This window comes from Aulonocara stuartgranti (assembly GCF_965226115.1).
Source record: "Aulonocara stuartgranti genome assembly, chromosome: 9".
NCBI lineage: Eukaryota > Metazoa > Chordata > Actinopteri > Cichliformes > Cichlidae > Aulonocara > Aulonocara stuartgranti.
The window spans coordinates 10,266,311-10,285,498 of record NC_138960.1 but is presented as its reverse complement, the minus strand read 5'-3'; the positions used below and the strand labels follow the sequence as shown (position 1 = coordinate 10,285,498).

The window sequence follows — 19,188 nt, the reverse complement described above, 5'->3', positions numbered from 1 at the left end:
TTACACAAAGACAGATGTTGAAATAACAGGAGTAACAGTTTAATTCAATTGAAATCGGTCCAATCGTCTATAGTGAAATTATTGTTTTTCATTAGTTGGCAAAAGATGGGGGTTGTTGACGGCAATTCAGTGAATGCAACAGGGGAGGACGCCAGTTTGGATGGAGGGGAATCAGCAGGACAGATGAGATTTTGTTTAGGAGTCGAGTAGTTGTGTGAATGAGGAGAGGAGAGCACATTAGACTGCTGAGAGACGGGGAGGTAGTCAAGCACTGACCACATGTCTTCTTGGATTTCAGCAAAACAGATGGGCTCATCTCGGTCTTGAAATAATTCAACTCGGGGTTGAACTGATGCAGTTTGAGAGGCATCTACAGGAGAGGCAGGGGTGGGTGAGGGCTGCTGAGACTGCGCAGTGATGGGGAGGGGGTCGAGCTCTTCCAGCACTGACAGCAGTTCTTCCTCACTGTCTGCGACAAAGGCTTCCTCTGTCTGGAACTGAAGGGCTGCAACAGGGGAGTCCAATGAGGTGTCCTCAGGGAAATTCATGTGAGAGGCAGGGGAGACCTGATTTTCTTGACAGAGAGGTGTTACAAAATCTTATACTGTATATAATGTTTTATGTTTAATTCATGTCAATGTCAGCTCGTGTTTACTCGGGTGAGCAGTACCGGCCCACAAAGAGAATGCTCTTGGTGGGTTTATGTCGGATGAAGAAGATGAAGTGATGGTCGGCAACAAACTCAGCGGGAATCGTTATAGAGCGGACTTCCATGTCAACCCCAGTGGCAGCAGCAGCCTCAGCTCCTTCTTCATTTACATCCACGAAAGCCTTGTGGACAACTTTGGACACTATCAGGTCATTTGCTGGAGACATTCCTAGTAGATGAAGAGCCCAGAAATCAGTTGTGTTTTTTTCTTTACCAGATGATGTTTTGCAGTTTTTGTGCTCTCAATATAACTGTATAATTGATTCAGTGTGTCTCATTGGTGCAATATTTCTCACCAGAGAAGTCTCTCTTGTAGATGTCAAAAGCGTTCTCCATTCCCATGTTGGTCAGGATTTTCTCCAAGTCATACTTCTCCTCCATCTTAAATCGAGGGAGCTTGACATCAACCTCGTTGGGGCTCATCATGTCTGGGCGAGTCCAGTCCACAAAGTTCTGATAGGTCAGCTCCTTCTCCAGCTGTGTGGATACAGTGTCACTAGCTTGTCTGATTGAAACTGGACATTAAAGTACTGGTAAGTGCATCTTACCTTTTCCAAGCCTGTGGTATCATCTTCTATGTCATTAGGCAGGAATATGAGCATGCTGAGGTCATTTCCTTTATACGGCATCTCAAGAATCTGTCCAGAAACATTGTTTTTATTTATTACTCCATCAAAGATGATCTGACTTCCTAATCTAGAAATTTAGGCTGATATTTGTAAAAGACAAGTTTTAGATCATGCTGGTGAAATCCTGTAATAAGCTGAAAGTGATGGATGTTACCTTGCAGTTGGCCTCAGGAATGGTCGCAAAAGGAAATTTACTTTTCTGCTGCATCATCTTCACCGGCTTAGTGTCGTTCTGAAAAATAGGGGAGACAAGAGAAATGTTTTTTGTGTTTAGTCTCAAAATGATCTCAAAAAGTTCTGTCATGGTTTTATTCCAGCCATTGAGTGGATTTGGATGTAGAGCACACGTCACAACACAATTTGTTCTTGTTAGCCGAAGTTTGTGATGTGCTGTTGTTTGAGATTTATTTGAGAACTTATTGGATATTACATGAATAATAAACTGCATTGCATAACTGCATAAAGTTGGAAAGTGATCGTCCTAAAAGCACGATTTTATCCCCTCAGAGCTCCAGGCTTTATGTTCTCATTCAGCAAAGTCCACAGCTCGTTTGTAGTATGACAGATCAAAGTATAACTGCACCATCCTATGCTGCCTTTCTGCACTGTTACCTTGTTCAGTCGAAACTGCGCATCAGCAGTCTTCTCCTCCTTAAACTGCGTGTTCCAGCTGCCCTTGAAGTAAATGGCATTCACGAGAACCAGCTTCGTCAGGCTACCCACTGTATCCTGGCTTAGCAAGTCCTTGATTTTATCTGGTAAAAAGAATTTATGAAAACTATTAACTATTACCAAAGATGCACTAGTTACTGTACAACATCTTCAGCTATAAAATCAGAAAACAGGGCAACAGCAAGATGGTTTTTATTTTTAAAAAAGGGGGAAAAAGCTTTATGATCAGTATAACAGGGAACAAAAAACAAAAATTCAAGTGTAGGCTTGAACAAAATTCAAGCCTACGCTTGAAGCCACTGAGGCACAGCTGGCTGCCGGCAGAGCCGGCGGGCACGCCGGTGCAGCCCCCTCTAGCTTCTGCTCGGTGGCTACTGGGTGACGCCTCGTCTGGGGATCCTCAGCCCTTCCCATGAGGGTGGCACGGATGCCCCTCCGGTGGTCCTCCTTGGGCTCTCGCACTCTGGGGCCTCTGGATGTCTGGGGCCTGGATCTCCTCCATGCCTGCTTCATGGCCTGGGGGACGGGGCTATGGCTCGCTACATCCTCTTGCAGACCATTACATGTGGAAACCATTTGAATACAAGCGCGCTGATCCACACAGGTGTGCACACGGGTGTTCACTGCTCGTAGACTTAAATTACACCTTTCTTGGCTGCTACTTCAAAGCACATTGTGTGCTGTCTGTCCTGCGTGCTGCACAACAACATTGAATATTTAGTATTTACTGCTGTTTACACTTAGCTAGATTAATGCGATGGTGTTGTGTTTAGAAAGTTGCTTTGGTTTTTTTTGCTTGTTTTCTATTCTTTCTCTCTCAACAGGTGATCCAGGAGATTTTATTTATTTATTTATTTTCCCCCTTTCTCACTGTCCCTCTCCCCTTCTGTTTTTCTTTTCCTTCCTCTTTCTTTCTCCCTTTCCTGTCCCTCACTCATGTCTGTCCCGTCTGTAACAACTGAAAATGAAATAAAATAAATAATAAAAACAAAGGTCGATCAAATGGACCAATACGGCAATGCCGCGATGATCCATTTGGCAAAATAAATCCATTGGGTATCCTTGTTGGTCTTCAGACAAATATTCTGACGGCTAAAGAACCAAATGGGACAGGCAAAAAAAAAAAAGAAAGAAGCCACTGAGGTGGTTGTTAGCGGGGGTGACGCGATGCTTCTGGTATGCATGAATTAATTAAACAGTCCAATAACTCCAGCAGTACTTATCTTGTCCTTTTTGGTCTTTGTTCCAAACATTTTAAGATAAAAGCGCAGCGGTCACAAACGTTTTGCCTTCTTATGATTAACAACACACCTGACGCTGATTACGTGCGTCCACCTTAAATACCTTACATAAACCTACCATACAGGAACTTAAAAAGGTGGAATCCTCAGTGGTGCTTGGTGCCACACCCTCAGGGACTTTAATGTTATATAAAAACACTGACAGCTCAATATCTGCCTCAGTCACTCTCCCCGATCCAGCTGAGTCACCAATAGGAAAAATCTGCTTTTCACAGGAACTTGGTAACAGCAATAAGAGAATACGTAGTTTATTCCAAGAAGATATCGTCTCTCTCCCATATATAACATCTTATTGGAACCGATATGTTCCAGATATCAAGTGGAAGACAGTCTGGATGGTCCCCCATAAATATTTGATTGTAAATAAGGTGAAAGAAGTCTCATTTAAAATTCTACATAAATGTTATCCAGCCAGTCACTACATGGTCAAATGTAAAAGGGACATAAATACTAATTGTACTTTCTGTGGGGATCATCCAGAAACTGTGACGCATCTTTTTTGGTACTGTTCTTTTACACAGAGATTCTGGAAGGAATTTAGCAGGTTTGTTATTGTCCATATTTTAAGGGAGTTTTCTTTACGATGGGAAAATGTTTTATTCTGTTTGTTTAAGTTCCCCAAGAAGTATGATAAATGTTTTTTATGATGAATTTGTTCATACTTTTAGCTACATTTTTTATCCATAAATGTAAGTTTACTAACAAAACACCATATTTCTGTCATTATTTTAAGGATGTGGAAATGTACATACAATCAATATCAGACTCCACCAACACAAAGGCTCTCAAAACAATACATGTATGTGTATTCTTATAATTGTTACCTTTTTCTTTTACTCTTGGCTTTTTGTGTTCATGTTCTGTTGTTTTGTATACTTCATCTGTTCGTATGTTGTATACTCATTGTTTGTTAAATAAAGTTTAAAAAAAAAAGAAAAAACTTAAAAAGGTTACCTCTAGCGGCAACATGAGGTATCAACCCAAAAATGGCTCCTACAAAAATAATGGGATTAAGATTGTCTCATTTCCAGCAGGTGGCACCACAGTCCTATAACCCTCATAGAAAGTCCTTGTATCCTATTATTATAGATGGTAGATTTATAAATGGCCTGTATTTGTATCGCGCTTTTATAAAAACAATGAATGAATTTCCTGCTGCACTTAAGATAATATAAAGATATAGAATCAATAGCAGCCAATCCGAAATGGGCCTGAAAAATAAAAATATGTTAAAGACACAAGTGATCAAAGTAGAAGTACCCATCACATAATATAATAAGAATAGAAGAATTGGCCTGCTATTTACAGCAACATACTGCTGTGATGGTTTTATTAATAGCATGAAACCAAACAGTAAAACCCAGAGATAGTGCTGCTTAATACTGAATAGAAATTAGACTGGAAGAACTGGAAACAGAAAATAATGTGGACGGTGGACAATCCGGTAATAATGTCTCAACTGAACACAACACAACTGATCCCCAAGGATTTACAGTGGAGATCATTTAAAGTTACATTATGCTTACCTTGTGTCTGCTTCTCCACCCAGCTGTTGATGTGGACCCTGGCCTCCTCTGCATTTCCTTTGAAGTCCACAGACTCGAGCTCAGCGTTGTAATGCTTTTTGGTGCCTTTTAAAAATTCCTGGAATTGTGAAAATAAGTCACTCGAAACAGATTCAACAAACTACGGAGACTTCAATCAAGTTCAGTCACTGTGTTAAAACATTTTCAGTCCTTTGGATGCAGTTGAAGCTTGAACTAACCAGTCAGCCTTTGTCTAATAAAAGATTAAAGCAAATAGCTTGTTGGATGCCAATTTAAGTAGCCAGCATAGAAAAATACACAGATTGTGGGTAAGCTGGTTTGTAACGTTTCGGTTCAGATGGCAGCAGTTTTTGCTGACAAATGTAAGTTTTAGTATTTCTAAGTATTAATAAATTACTGTTTTACTTCTTTATATATTTCTTTATACTATTTGCAAATATTTTAAAAGTTTAATCTGCTGTGATGACTGGAACACAAAGGAGAGAAATGGTGCCTTGTCTCTTGTTATGAACTGTAAATAGCTAAGTGCTTAGAGCAGCTGGTCCTAGCACACTTCAAATCCTGTCTCCCCCCCACCCTGGACCCCCACCAATTTGCATACCGCCAGAACAGGAGCACAGAGGATGCAGTCTCCATCGCACTGCACTCTGTCCTCTCACACCTGGACAACAACAACACCTACGCCAGAATGCTGTTTATAGACTTCAGTTCAGCATTCAATACAATCCACCCCTCACAACTCATCAGGAAACTGACAGACCTGGGCATCAGTTCCCTCATCTGCAAATGGTTACTGGACTTCCTGACCAACCGCCCCCAACATGTCCGGCTGGATAACCGCTGCTCATCTACCATCACAATGAACACCGGTGTACCACAAGGCTGTGTGATGAGCCCTTTCCTCTACTCCCTCTTCACCCACGACTGCAGACCTGCTGATGGTTCCAACACCATCATTAAGTTTGCAGATGACACCACGGTGATTGGCCTCATCAGTGACAACGATGAGGCCGCCTACAGGGAGGAGGTGGATCGTCTGGCTGAGTGGTGCGACACAAACAACCTGCTGCTTAACACCGAGAAGACCAAGGAGCTCATCGTGGACTACAGGAGGAATGCTGACCCACATCCACCCATCCACATTAAGGGGACGGCTGTGGAGCGTGTGAGCAGCTTCAAGTTCCTGGGAGTCCACATCTCCGAGGATCTCACCTGGACGACCAACTGCTCCAAGCTGGTCAAGAAGGCTCACCAGCGCCTCTTCTTCTTGAGGACTCTGAGGAAGAACCACCTGTCCTCAGACATCCTGGTGAACTTCTATCGCTGCACCATCGAGAGCATCCTGACCAACTGTATAACAGTCTGGTACGGGAACTGCTCTGCCTCGGACCGGAAGGCGTTGCAGAGGGTCGTGAAAACTGCCCAGCGCATCGCCGGAGCACCACTTCCTGCCATAAAGGACATCTACAGGAAGCGGTGTCTGAAAAGGGCTGGGAAAATCATCAAAGACCCCAGTCACCCATCACATGGACTCTTCACCCTCCTGCCCTCTGGGAGGCGCCACAGGAGCCTCCGGACTAAGACCACCAGGTACCGGAACAGCTTCTTCCCCACAGCTGTCAGACTCCTGAACTCTGCCTCCTGACATCTGATCCACGTTAAACTCATGCACTGAACATACACACCCCCACAATGGACAACTGTACCCTCAAACACACAATAATAACATGGAGTGAACCACCACTCACAACCACTAGCACTTTATATAGCCTCTGTAGAAACTATCTACACCCTCACTTATCTTAACTGCACTACTGTATAGCTCTGTGTAAATAATCATTCTGTACATTCGATAATCTTTAATCCTACAACTGTTTACAACTTGCATAGTTGCCGGGGATTCCCATGATGCATTGAGTTTTTCCTTTCCAGTCTCCTTTCTCACTCAGTATGAGTTAATAGACCTCTCTGCATTGAATCATATCTGTTATTAACCTCTGTCTCTCTTGCACAGCATGTCTTTATCCTGTCTTCCTTCTCTCACCCCAACCGGTCACAGAAGATGGCCCCGCCCCTCCCTGAGCCTGGTTCTGCTGGAGGTTTCTTCCTGTTAAAAGGGAGTTTTTACTTCCCACTGTCGCCAAAGTGCTTGCTCATAAGGGGTCATATGATTGTTGGGTTTTTCTCTGTATCTATGAAGCGCCTTGAGGTGACTTTTGTTGTGATTTGGCGCTATATAAATAAAATTGAATTGAATTGAATTGAATTATCTGAGGAAGAAGCAGAGTTGGTTTGTTTCCAGCTGAAATCATCCAGGCTCAGGAATTTGAATCGATCCACATCACTTCTGCTTGAACTAGAGAACATGAGTGTCGACTTACATTTGGTCTGTGAGACACATGTCATAGTGACAGTATTTGGGTTAATATGGCATTACTCACCCTGGTCGCATTTCTTCAATATCAGGCACCAAGTTCAGGAACTCGTTCTTTTGCAGCCCGCGCAAGGTAGGAGGTCTCCAGAGTGGGAACCATCGGGGAGTTTTCACAGTCTGAGCAGGAGGGACTGGAGGCACGTGAGCTGTTCTCAGGGGTCCTTTAACACAAATCACACCAAGTTAGAATCAAATAGATAACCTGTCAATAACCGTTTGCAGATCGAGGTCAATGTTCCTAAAAATATGTTTACTTCTGGCCCATGGAGCCACAGCGGGAGTCCGACAGAGAGGGGCAGGTAGAGGAAGGGGTGAGGGTGGCACTGCTGAAGCTCGTCACGGATGGATCACGTCCGATCGGTGAGATGAGAGAAAGCTGAAGTGAAACAACAGCAGGATGAGGTAGACGTCAATATAGGAACTCCCTGATGTGACACAGAAAGGCTATTTTTTTATTTCTTTGTATTATTTCTCACCTTGCAGTCACTGATGCTGTTCACCAGCTGCTTGTATTCAGTATTGAAGGTGTGTGTCAGAAGGCGCAGGCACTACAACACAACAGGAACAAGACCGATCAGCTCCGAGCAGAGAAGGAAGAAGGCAGCAACAAGAACGCCCACTAAGCCCACGTTTTTCTCACCTTGGTGGCCAGCTCCTTCTCACGCTTTCAAAGGTGGTGCTGGAGATCTGCGAGGAGACGGAGGTGGATGTGGACAGAGTGCTGGAGCTCACGCTGGGGGACAGAGACTCACTCAGGGACTTGGTGGTGGGAGCTGTTCCCACGAGAGCCGCCTCTCCCAGAAGGTGACGGGTCTTTTCCACCTGGACGAAAGATGGGGGCGAATGTGAGGTGGGGAGAAGAGGGGAGGTTAGTCATGTAAAGTCTGTACTCTAAGAAAAAACTTTTTAGAATAGCACTTTGGTCTTTGAGTTGAAAAGTCATTTTTCCCTCAATGATATTAAACAGATTTATTTCTTTATGAATCTTTTAAGGCCCCACCTCCTGCAGCTGCTCCATCTTCTCCAGCTCCCACTGGTGCTCTAGGATGAGGCTATCTCCTCTGGGCCTCCAGCCGGCCAGGTTCTCCTCTCCACGCACATAAGCCACTGATGTGTCCAGGACCTTCCTCCTCCTCCTCTGCATCCCTGACTGGACTGAAAAAGAGTGAAAAAGCAGCTAACGTCCAAAAATAAGAAAACTTTGAAAGAACTCCAAAAAAACCTGGAGAACTTTTGCTCAAAAAACAGTTTTGTTTTTTTTTAAATTACAAGGCAATCTGACAAAATGTCATCAAATGAGACTCAAGACTTCTGCAGGTCTCTGCCATGACTCAATTTTTTTTTCTTAACGGCAGAAACAATTGTTCCTTTTTTACTTTGTTTCTATTTTCTCTTCTTGTTTTTATCTGTTGAACAACAAACAACATTCATGCTGATTCACATAATATCCTGTCTCTAATCTCTGGGATTTCCTCGTAGCTCTTTGATGCAAAGAACATCCATCAAATGCTCCAGCTTGTGCTCAACATCATCGTGAACGGTGAAGGTACTCTGACGAGAAAATACTCAGTCGACCTTTTGGTTGATTTGTTAAAGAACCCCAAAATAGCTGATTACCTAACAAGGTATGCAGATAATTCACAGCTCTTTTCCTGAATAGCTGCTTTAAAACTCTGCTGAAAGCCTTTGTCCATTTCCAGGTATCCCCACTTCTCGGCATGTGTGTCTCAAGTGTTAGGACTGCTGCATTGGAAAGACCCAGACCCTGCAGCCAAGGTGAGAGACGACAAATATGATAACCCACACCAGCTGTGCTTAACTCTGTAAGTTCCCAGTATTCCCTGAAACCATCACGTGTGACACAGTTTACATCAGACGTGATGCAGCTGACGTCAACACTGACCTTCTTGTGGTAACAGAGACTTAAAAAAATAATAATAAAGCAACAAAGTGGGTCGCTCTTTGACAGTAAATTCCAGTGCGGTCCGCTCCAATCTCCTCAGGCTGACTCTCTTCTAGGCTCTCCTGACTGTTCCCTTTACATGCTGATGATGTGTCTTGTAAATCTGGATCCCTTTCCAGCAGGACGCTCCTCTTTTTCAGACAGTACCTCAGCTGCTCTCTCTCCTGACAGTCAGCTGTCCACCTCTGCATGGCCAGTCGAGCCAGCGCCGGCATTTGAGGCAGAGCTCGGAGCAGAGCGGGCAGCCAGGCTGAGCACGGAGCAGAGGTTGAAGGTCGCAAACTGACATCCACGTCTTCCAGAGAGCCCAGACCTCCTGCTGCAAACAGACTGCACCAACCGTTGTCTCCCACCAAGCTGTTGTAGGACAGATCCAGTGCACGGAGTGAGGAGAGACAGCCCCGTCTGCACACGGCAGCTGCACAGAGGAAGAGGACCCATTGATAACTGATCACTTTATGCCTGTTCACTTTACTGTTTTGTTCACAATGTTTCTGATGGAGACAAAAATAACACCGAATAGTTTCATTGTTTTGTTTTATACGACAGCTACAGATGCTGGCAGCATGAAATAAATGAAAGAAATATCAATTTCCTTCAGGCTTTACTTGTCTTAATATACATTTATGCAGCCTAATGATCCACTACAGACCAAAAAAGAAAAAGTATAATGTCATTGTGTGTTAGTTACCCAGATGTTGCATGTCATCAGTGGTGAGCTCGCAGCTGCAAAGACGGAGCTCGCTGACGACTGATGGCTGCAGAGCATCCAGCAGGAGCGCCAAGTGACCGCCAACCACTTTACACCAGGAAATATCCACCGTGCGCAGATAGGACACCGCCAGGGCTGATGCATAAACACAAAGTTTTCACCATTTCAGGCTAGAGGGTGGAAGAGGTATTCGGGGAGAATGACTTGAAGGAAAACTTCTATAAATAAACAAGTGTGTGTGTGTGTGTGTGTGTGTGTGTGTGTGTGTGTTACCCAGAGCAGTGAAGGACTCGTTGCTCATGTAGCAGCTGTTGAATGGCAGCCTCCTCATTTGTGTCGCAGGGAGGGCGGAGACCAGCAGGTGGACCACACCTCCCACTTCCTTATTGGATGACACATCAAGCTCGGTCAGTGCAGTGAGAGAGGGCAGCACCTGGACTGAAAAACAACGAGTCACATGACTGCTGCAGCGAGCATGCGATTAGTGTCCGGCGTGTGAGATTGGTAGCAACTGACTCAGAGCCTCTAGATCATCTCGCGTGAGGCAACACAGGTGGAGGTCGAGTCTCTCCAGGTGTGTGACGTGAGCCAGGTGAAAGGTGAGGCGGCTCAGTCCACCAGCTAGAAGCAGCTTTACAGTATATTAATCAGAACAATGCTGCTCTCTAATGTATCTTGGTAAAGCGCAGAAAAATCTAATGTTTTATATGATACAGTGTGATTTCAGTAACATATCATAATGGAGGCTTCAGCAAGTACTTACGAAGGAAATCTTTCCTCTGCTCTTCAGTTAGTTCATCAAATACCTCCCAAAACATCTGTATGGTGGGGTGGCGGTCATGATATCTCCAACCATAACTTGTGTTCTGAAAACAGTGAAAATGACTGTTATAATCATAGAGTTTGTAAGGTCAGGCATACACTATGTTGCCAAAAGTATTCCCTAACACATCCAAATCATTCAATTAATGTGTTCCAATCACTTCCATGGACACAGGTGTATTAAATCAAGCACCTAGGCATGCAGACTACTTCTACAAACATGTGTGAAAGGACGAGTCGCTCTCAGGAACTGAATGAATTCCAGCATGGTAATGTGATAGGATGCACCAGTGCAACAAGTCCAGTCATGAAATTTCCTCGCTATTAAATATTCCATAGTCAGCTGTTAGTGATATTATAACAAAGTGGAAGTAATTGGAAATGACAGCTAGTCAGCTGATGCTAAGGCTCATAGTGCACTTAAGTCACCAATATCTGCAGTCTGCTGTTGTTACAGATGTCCAAACTTCATTGGTTTCCATGGCTGAGCAGCTGCATCCCAGCCTTACACTGACAAACACAATGCAAAGCGTCAGATGGAGTGATTTAAGCATCTCAACACTGGACTCTAAAGCAGTGGAGATGTGTTTACTGGAGTGACGAATCACACTTCTCTGACTGGCAATCCGATGGATGTGTCAGGGTTTGGTGGTTGCCAGAAGTACTTGTCTGACTGCACTGTGCCAAGTGTAAAGTGTGGGCATGTGTGCACATGGCTGGGCACCAGTGCACAATACAAGGTCCATAAAGACATGGATGAGTGAGTTTGGTGTAGAAGAACTGGACTAGCCTGCACAGAGTCCTGACCTCAACCTGATAGAACATCTTTGGGATGAATTAGAGCAGCAACTGTGAGCCAGGCCTTCTCCTCCAACGTCAGTGTCTGACACCATAAATGCACCTCTGGAAGAATAGTCAAAAAATTCCCATAAACACACCTAAACCTTGTGGAAAGCTTTCCCAGAAGAGTGGAAGCAGTTATAGCTGCGAAGGGTGGGCTGACTATTATATTATACTATCATACAAAAGTCTGGATTAAGACTGAGATGTGACTCAAGGTCATATTTGTGTTAAAGCAGCCGACTGAATGCTTTTGACAGTATGCAGTACACAGTTATTGTGCTACAGGACAGCTGTGAAACTACAGCCTGTGTCTGTTTGGCTGACTGTACCTGTTTGAACTTTTCCCAGTCATGCACGTCCTGGCCGACCAGCACTCCCTGCAGCTCCTCTGGTCGAAACAGCCTCACCAAATCCTGCTCACACACCAGGAAGAAGCCTCGCTTGAACTCCTGGAACAGATTCTCCACTGATGTGTTGAAGATACCATATTTCTAACATGTTCAGGACTCAGTACAATAACTGAATGAATTTAGACGCAGGAGTCTTCCAGGTCTTTATGTTTAGTTTGGTTTTTTGCTGTGTTATTTACAGAATTACAGATGGATACCATATATTTCTTTTCATCGATAATAAATTATAGTACGGTCTAATAGAGACGTTATTTTTAAAATCAGGCGTCTAAGCAGAACACGTTCCTCAGCAGAAAACATTTTATCAGAAAGTCATTTCAGTGAGAATATTGGAATAAAGAAACCAAGCACTCCACTGTGAAACCACTGACAGTTTTCACATTAGATCACAGCCATTTATCTACAGCGGCTGGTCGGCCATCTGTTAAAACCTCATATGGACAATTCCTGTTGTTCTATAAGATGCTCTCTAATAGGATGTCTTGGATTTATTTATTATTCAGTTATTGCATTCCTGTTATGGCTGTACGCACACAGAATATTGATATGAAGTAAAAATGATTCTCTCGGGTTGCTTCTGGGATAGTGGAAAAACCAATATATTTCTAAAAGTGTGTTTAATGATTGAGCTGCCACCCAAAAATCAAGTTCTTATCTTGACAAAGCTGGATTATTGACCGCTGGTGAAACATCTGTTGTCCTGAAGGATAAGGACAACAGATGTTTCATCTTGATCTATTATATAAAACGGCCAAAACTGTGTTCAAATCCAAACTTTCTGGCTTCTTTTGGTTCCTGCTGAAGTGCTTTGGGTCCCCTCAGTTCATCCTTAGTCTGAGAAAAGTTTTGTTCTCTCTTTAAGGCACATTTCCTTTGAGCTAACTTAAACTCTGATTGGCTGTCCACTATAAACAAAAAGCATGAACAGCAGATCGGTGGAGTTTCTGTGCCCATGAGCAGAGCTGTGTGCCTGTTAGGGATATGTGTTCTTACTGGTATGATAGAGAGCTGAACGTAGGAAAGACAGTAGACTGTTTTCAGGTTGAGATTCATTCACATTTGGTTCTCCGTGCAGCATTTGTTCCGGTGGAATGGTGCATGTTCAACTGAGTTAAAGTAAACTGTAGTAAAATGTGGCCCACTGATGCATTTTCATATTCTTTTTCATTGAAGTCACGTTAGAAGCATTTTCCCTTTTCAGGTGGGTGCCCAGCTGGATGAGGAGAGGAACATTACGGCCCTGGTCCCTCGTCAGCCCCTGGAGGTCCATGAGACCGTGGCAGAGTGCATGATTTACGCCAACCACTGGGTGGCCCGCAAGATCCAGGAAGCTTTCCCCAACCAGGCCCTTCTAAGGTGTCACCCACCACCACAACAGGAGCTATTCAACCAGCTGGTGGACACTGCAAAGGCCAAAGGTTTCACCATTGACACCAGGTAATGTTTTTGACTGTTCAGTATAGAAACTGAGGAAATGCATATTGTAGTCCAACGCACATCATGTTCAGACACACAAGTGTGTGAACCTGAAATGTTTGATAACACGGGGACACACTCAGGTGTCACATGAGCAGTCAGACAAGAAGAAGACATGTTCCTTCAGCTCAGGTTGAGGTTGAAGCCAAATATGCTTCCAAACCAAAGACTAGAACATATGATGAAGCATATCTTGCCTTTGGCTTCAGCTTCACAACAGCTGTCGTGGCAAGGTCGGTCTCCCCGACAGAATTAGTTTCCCCTGCGTCGGGAGCACACGCTGGGCTGTCCAAATCACGGACAAACAGGATCCCACATTCTTGATTTTCAGTTCACAAACACTTCTTATAACGACTAACTACTCCTGAAACTTTGGAGGTTTTAGCTCTTTACACAGTAAAGTTACAGGATAAATATAATTATCAGGCAAAATGTCCTTCGTTTGTTAAAATAATCCCGTCTGATACCACGAGAGGACAATAAATATTTCATTTTCTGTTGTAACCCTTAAACTGAATGGTAATGTAACGACACTCAGGTTTCACTTTTTTACAAAACTAAAACATCACTACTTCCACGTCTGACTGTTTGTAATGGAGGCGGCGTAACCTGGATCCACACTCCGTGCCCAGCGAACGCTCGCCACGCAGGGGGAACACATGCTGTCGGCGATGCCGACCTCGGCACAACGCTGATCCTGCCGCAGTTTGTTCCCCGGTTCAAATCCCGGACAAACAGGATCCCACAGCTGTTTATGCTTTTAAACCCGTTTTGCACAGAGAGCAGTGTTGAATATTCTCACACGGGAACAAAACAAACAACTCAAATAATTAAAGATGGTTTGTTTTTCTGTTTTTTAAAAGAGGCAGTGATTTATTTAATTACAACCTGTAATATATTACAGTTAACTTTTATTTGTTTAACTGTTTACAAAAGGTCTGAGGATCTGAGGCGTGGAATGAACTGCAATGGAGTTTGAAAACAAAATATGAATGTGCGGTTGGAGGATTGTGGGGGGGGGGGGGGGGGGGGGGGGGGTTAAACCAACAGCAGAACCGGTCCCAGGACAAGAGACATGGTGATGCAAGTAGCTTTGTGTCACTGACTGCTGAGATGAGAGGCCTCACTCATCCCTGGTTTCTGGCTCTGTTCCTTCAGGTCCAACAAGGCTTTAGCTGCCTCACTGGACCGAGCTGTGGACCCACAGGACCCCTTGGTGAACAGGTTGTTCAGAATGATGGCCACCACTGCTATGTCACAGGCTCTGTACTTCTCCACTGGTGCTCATCCTCAAGACCAATACTACCATTATGGTACGATACCGCTGCACAGCTTTTATTGGCTGCACTAGAGTTTCAGTGTGACTGTGGGTCAGTCCATCCATCACACGTCTGCACACACTTGTCCAACGTCTGTTGTTTGTGAAGAATTATTTGACTGAGAACTAGAAAGAAGGCTAACGTGCTGATATTTGCTTCGTTGTCGTAGGTCTGGCTCTGGATCGCTACACACACTTTACCTCACCCATCCGTCGGTACGCAGACATTGTCGTGCACCGCCTTCTTACCGCAGCCCTGCACATGCAGAGGGGCGTTGTATCTGGTAAAGCACCAGCCAGTAACAAAGAAGTGGAGGAAATGGCTCACCATGTCAACAGCAAGAACAGGGTCAGGGGTGTTTTATTGTTTGTGTTTTTCAATGATTCACCTCTTACTCTATTAACAGAAGCTGTGCTGACGTCTGTGTTTCATTTGCAGGCAGCACAGGCAGCCCAAATGCGATCCACAGCACTGTTTCAGTGTCTGTTTTTCAGAGAACGAGACCCTCAGACAGACCCGTGCTGTGTGGCTGACGCTGTTGTCTACTCCATTCGAGACAACGGTGTCTTGGTGTTTATCCCAGAGTAAGAACCTTCAGTCCTGTGTTTTGTTCTGCAGTCTTCTTCTTTTCCTTTGTTTAATGGAGCTGTACAGCAGCTCACAGACGGCCAACCACTCGTGTATTTTTAATAGACGAATTCAAAGTTTATGACAATGAATGAATTTGTTGGAAGATGTAATTGCACGCTAATCAATGTATATTTAACAGTATACACGCTAGTTTTATTTTCTCTTAAAAAACCTCAAAATGAGTTTTAAATTGTATAAATTTACTAAACTAATTCCTTAAACATTTATTGTGAGCAGGGAAAATCGGCTAAAACCCCGAATCTTTTCTCTACCAGGCTTTAAATAAGTTAATTGCATTGCTGAAGTTGAGTCTGTGGGGAGGGACGGTGCTTTGGAGCCAGCCTTGTGTTTGTGGCACTTCTACGTTAGCTTAGCTAACCTCTGGAGGTTGCTGCTTGTTTATTGCAAGGAAAGTGTAATTTAATAACATCAGTGTTCTCCATGCTTGTGGTGTTACAGGGATATGCAATATTAACAGTTTATTAAAATGTAACCTGTGGTCATTTTGAGAAGGCTGTAGAATCCATGTAATGATTAAAATCACAGGGCGCAAAGCAGGTTGAGTAATATCACTGAGTAAGTAAGGCTGCCTCTGACCACAGCCATGTTGTTCACAGGTATGGTGTGAGGGGGCCTGTGTATCTGAAGAACAAAGAGGGCCTGGTGGTGGTAGCGGGACAGGACGGCAGCTGTGATTGGCAGGGTGGCACTGTGCGAAAATACCCGGACCGCATTACCACCACCTCCAGCTGTGGCACCTCCACCTTCAAACTGTTTGACCACATCACCGTAAGTCACAGAAAACGCTAATCAATCATTTTAGAAGGTTTCCAGCAATGCAGCGCCTAAAGGCGACGATTCCAAATATATATGCATGAGTGTATATGAATCACAGGTTCATACGACTACTGGATCTTTTGTGGTCCAACATTAAGAGACGTTTTATGATCTTGTTGTGATAAAGTGTTGTGTGGTTGCTGCTTTGTTAGCTAATCTCAAGGTAACAAAACGTCAGTAAGATGAATGAGACGAAAATGATTCCTGAAAATAAATCATTTAAAGTTATTCAGTTTATTGTTTTTAAATATTATATGAAAACAAAAACATAAGTGTGGGGGGGGGGGGGGAGGCTCTCCTCCAAGACAAGAAATGTAATGCTTCCAGTTTGTGGCGTTTCTACACAAACCTTTTTGTAAAGGGAGATAAAAAATGACAGTGGGCGGTAATTGTTTTCACATAAACGCCTTTAAACGCTGCACGGTCGCACTCTCTCTCTCGCACTCGATAAATGATCCATTGTTGCTCTGCACACGTTTGTTACCACAAACGTCGCATGCACTTATGTCATTGTCATGAGACACTCTTGCAAACAAACTCACGGTTTAGTAACACAGTAGAGCAGCGTGTTTACGGGACAGTAACAGTAATCTAATTACCTTTTTTGCAACAGTAATCCCTTACTTTACTCGTTACTTGAAAAAAGTAATCTAATTATGCGTTGCTGCCCATCACTGGCGTCAAGTTATATTAAGTTCAGGCATGTTACACACGATGATTGTGAGGAATAAGTGCATGTGATTTAAGCAAAAAGAGCAGGAAACATTACCCTAAGGTTAGCTAACAAAAAGAAACTGAAGTAACGGTGTGTTATTCTCACATCTTTGGCTTTAAGACATGAAAAAGTGACAGAGTACTGCTGCTTCCACTGTTATCAACATCTTTTCTTTCTTTCATGGACTTATCCTGGGGTCATAAATGTCAAAGGGCAAAGGCAATGCTAACAACATAGCTTACTGATGGATGATGATGGATGACACATGTGGCCAAAACAAGATAGAAAGAAACATTAGCCCAAACACAAGTTGTCCACCACAGCATTGACTGCTGTCAAGCTATGATCATATCAAACAAAGAGATGATGATGATATTCAACAAACAAATCAACAAAACAACAACCTCACTGTGACACTTGACCGAGGTCACAGTGTTAATGAATGTTTTTCTCCCCCTCTGCTCCAGTCTCCACGTCGTGTGAATGTTAGAAAGCACAGTAAAGAAAGTTCGTGTACGGATGGATGAACGTTTGTTACATTGGATACGTGTGTGTAACATACGTATCCAATTTATCCTATTTATGAACAAAATTGTGGCACAGTCGGAAACTTCTCCACTCTACACCACTGTCTACTTAGCTGTGACGCTGCGCACAGTGCTGAGAGGACTGCTGTTATATATTACGTCACAAACCTTAAGTGGGCCTGTCTTTGCATAGCATTCCATTAGACTATTTTCAGTAGGTGCCATTACTGTGTAGTGATCGAACTGAGGAATACTGTGACTTACGTTCTCTGCTCTCTTCAGGTTCGTATTTCTGTCCACTCTTCAACTTGCCACGCTGACCGTCTAAACCTCGAGGTCATCAGCAACAAGCCTCACCACAGTGCCAAGTCCCAGCAGCCCAGCCCTCAGGGCCGCAGTCAGCTGGTCAAAGAGGTGGTGCGTCAGAATGAAGAGGCGCTGGCTCAGGAGAAGACAGCCCGGCGCCCCAAACTCTCCAAAGAGGAAAGAGAGTTTCGTCAGAGCAAAACTCCCAGTCTGTACTCTATTCTGGAAGAAATCAGAGAGTTGGCTCTGATGGATCTGGAAAGGGCTTCACGCCTCCCGGCAACAACAGCATAGAAACGCTGTAGCCCAGCTTTACCTCCAAGCAGACACTTGTGAGAACTGCACGCTGTGCGCTAACAGAACGGTGATCATTGAAGATCACTCGTGCTGAGTCATCCAGGTCATTCTTGTAGCTCCAGATTGTGTGTGGACAAACCACACGAGTGTGTGAAGTCACAGGAAAGCAAACACAATATTAAGTAAAAACATGTCCCGCCATCTTTTTAGAAACCAGAGTCAAACCGAATCAGTGGATACGTTTTGTAAAAGTTAGTTTTTAAAATCACATCAAGTTAAACTTAGTTGTAAGGAGGATAGGGAACGTGTTAATGCCAGTGAAGTGTCAGCAGTTACTTTGACAAGACCTAGTACTCACTGCAAATGTGGTTCAATCCTGCAGGAAACTAGTCAACTGCAGCAGGTTAAAGAAGTCTGGTAACAAAAGGCTTTTCTCTCAGCACCAGTGATCTCAATATCTCACTGGTGGGATCAATGTCTTGTGTAAATTAAATGTCTTGTGTTATAGAACCATTTTTGGTGAGTTCACACATATTGTACTACCTGTGACCACTTCATACAAAACCCAGCACGAGTATTGTTCTGGAGATGATAAAACGTCCACTCGTCCATTTTCTTCTGCACGTCCTGGAATCTGTCCCAGCTGTCATAGGGTGAGAGGCAGGATACGCCCTGGACAGGTCACCGGACTGATAAAACTTCATGTCACTCATTAGCAGACTTTAAAATAAACCCGTAGAGTAATGAAATACACCTGAGGTTGGTTGTGTTGGAAGTGATGTATAAAACTAGGATGTATTTATCTTATAGTTTGTATATCAAGAGCCTGTATAGAAGACACCAACACCAAGGACATTTTTATTGTTTGAACTGGTAAATAATCAGAAGCGTTTTTTGGTTTGTGGATTTTAAGATCGTTTTCTAGAACTACCAACAGAAATATGAACTGTACATAACTATTTCAATATGTGTGCAGTGGCCTGTAATTAAAAATGGTGTTTTCATTAGCGCAGATGGAGCCACTTCATCGTGTTGCGTT

General features: G+C 43.7%; 5 protein-coding genes across 11 annotated transcripts in view; 3 read left to right on the top strand and 2 right to left on the bottom strand.

The window, feature by feature from the left end:
• Nucleotides 1-19,188, top strand: part of LOC309714675 (kinesin-like protein KIF1B) — a 105,663-nt gene that overhangs the window by 24,763 nt on the left and 61,712 nt on the right. The window contains exon 13 of one of the 2 annotated variants that reach the window (XM_082547283.1): nt 7,146-7,293. The exons of the other annotated variant lie outside the window; for it this stretch is intronic. The gene's annotated coding sequence lies outside the window, so the exon portion shown is untranslated. Of the gene's footprint in view, nt 1-7,145; nt 7,294-19,188 lie in introns of those variants that run through there. 2 annotated transcript variants of the gene reach the window in all.
• LOC309714668 (uncharacterized protein) overlaps nt 1-19,188 on the top strand; it is a 98,054-nt gene that overhangs the window by 28,912 nt on the left and 49,954 nt on the right. The window lies entirely within an intron of this gene.
• LOC309714583 (leukocyte elastase inhibitor-like) lies at nt 596-8,436 on the bottom strand (the record flags this gene model as incomplete). The annotated part of the gene is made up of 11 exons (XM_082547134.1): nt 596-878; nt 1,006-1,186; nt 1,258-1,347; nt 1,493-1,570; nt 1,951-2,093; nt 4,838-4,997; nt 7,342-7,453; nt 7,547-7,668; nt 7,769-7,840; nt 7,956-8,114; nt 8,293-8,436. 11 exons carry the CDS (start codon nt 8,434-8,436, stop codon nt 652-654), a joined length of 1,488 nt encoding a protein of 495 aa, XP_082403260.1. The 3' UTR covers nt 596-651.
• LOC309714659 (leucine-rich repeat-containing protein 31-like) lies at nt 4,846-17,825 on the bottom strand. Of its 6 annotated transcripts, none has more exons than XR_014278972.1 (11): nt 17,811-17,825; nt 11,962-12,045; nt 11,597-11,692; nt 10,731-10,833; nt 10,484-10,588; nt 10,241-10,405; nt 9,947-10,102; nt 8,293-9,673; nt 7,547-8,114; nt 7,300-7,453; nt 4,846-4,955 (listed from the first exon to the last, which is right to left on the bottom strand). XR_014278972.1 is itself a non-coding variant. In XM_082547235.1 (7 exons), exons 2-7 carry the CDS (start codon nt 11,612-11,614, stop codon nt 9,216-9,218), a joined length of 1,005 nt encoding a protein of 334 aa, XP_082403361.1. In that variant the 5' UTR covers nt 11,615-11,692; nt 11,962-12,123; the 3' UTR covers nt 8,289-9,215. The 6 variants fall into 6 exon arrangements, 1 of the variants encoding a protein (XP_082403361.1); XR_014278975.1 differs by lacking the exon at nt 17,811-17,825 and having other exon boundaries at nt 7,547-7,668; nt 7,769-8,114; nt 11,962-12,123; XR_014278973.1 differs by lacking the exon at nt 17,811-17,825 and having other exon boundaries at nt 11,580-11,692; nt 11,962-12,124.
• LOC309714649 (DIS3-like exonuclease 1) lies at nt 10,316-19,165 on the top strand. The gene is made up of 7 exons (XM_082547212.1): nt 10,316-10,566; nt 13,244-13,479; nt 14,677-14,831; nt 15,007-15,185; nt 15,276-15,421; nt 16,085-16,256; nt 17,829-19,165. Exons 2-7 carry the CDS (start codon nt 13,331-13,333, stop codon nt 18,144-18,146), a joined length of 1,119 nt encoding a protein of 372 aa, XP_082403338.1. The 5' UTR covers nt 10,316-10,566; nt 13,244-13,330; the 3' UTR covers nt 18,147-19,165.

Bases quoted from the DNA above. Each gene is read 5' to 3' on its own strand.
- LOC309714659 (XM_082547235.1), bottom strand. The intron at 10,406-10,483 runs GTCAGTTGCTAC...GTTGTTTTTCAG, and splicing joins AGATGATCTAGAGGCTCTGA to TCCAGGTGCTGCCCTCTCTC. The intron at 9,674-9,946 runs GTAACTAACACA...TCCTCTGTGCAG, and splicing joins TGATGACATGCAACATCTGG to CTGCCGTGTGCAGACGGGGC.
- LOC309714649 (XM_082547212.1), top strand. From the start codon at position 13,331: ATGATTTACGCCAACCACTGGGTGGCCCGCAAGATCCAGGAAGCTTTC. The intron at 13,480-14,676 runs GTAATGTTTTTG...CTGTTCCTTCAG, and splicing joins GGTTTCACCATTGACACCAG to GTCCAACAAGGCTTTAGCTG. The intron at 15,422-16,084 runs GTAAGAACCTTC...TGTTGTTCACAG, and splicing joins GTCTTGGTGTTTATCCCAGA to GTATGGTGTGAGGGGGCCTG.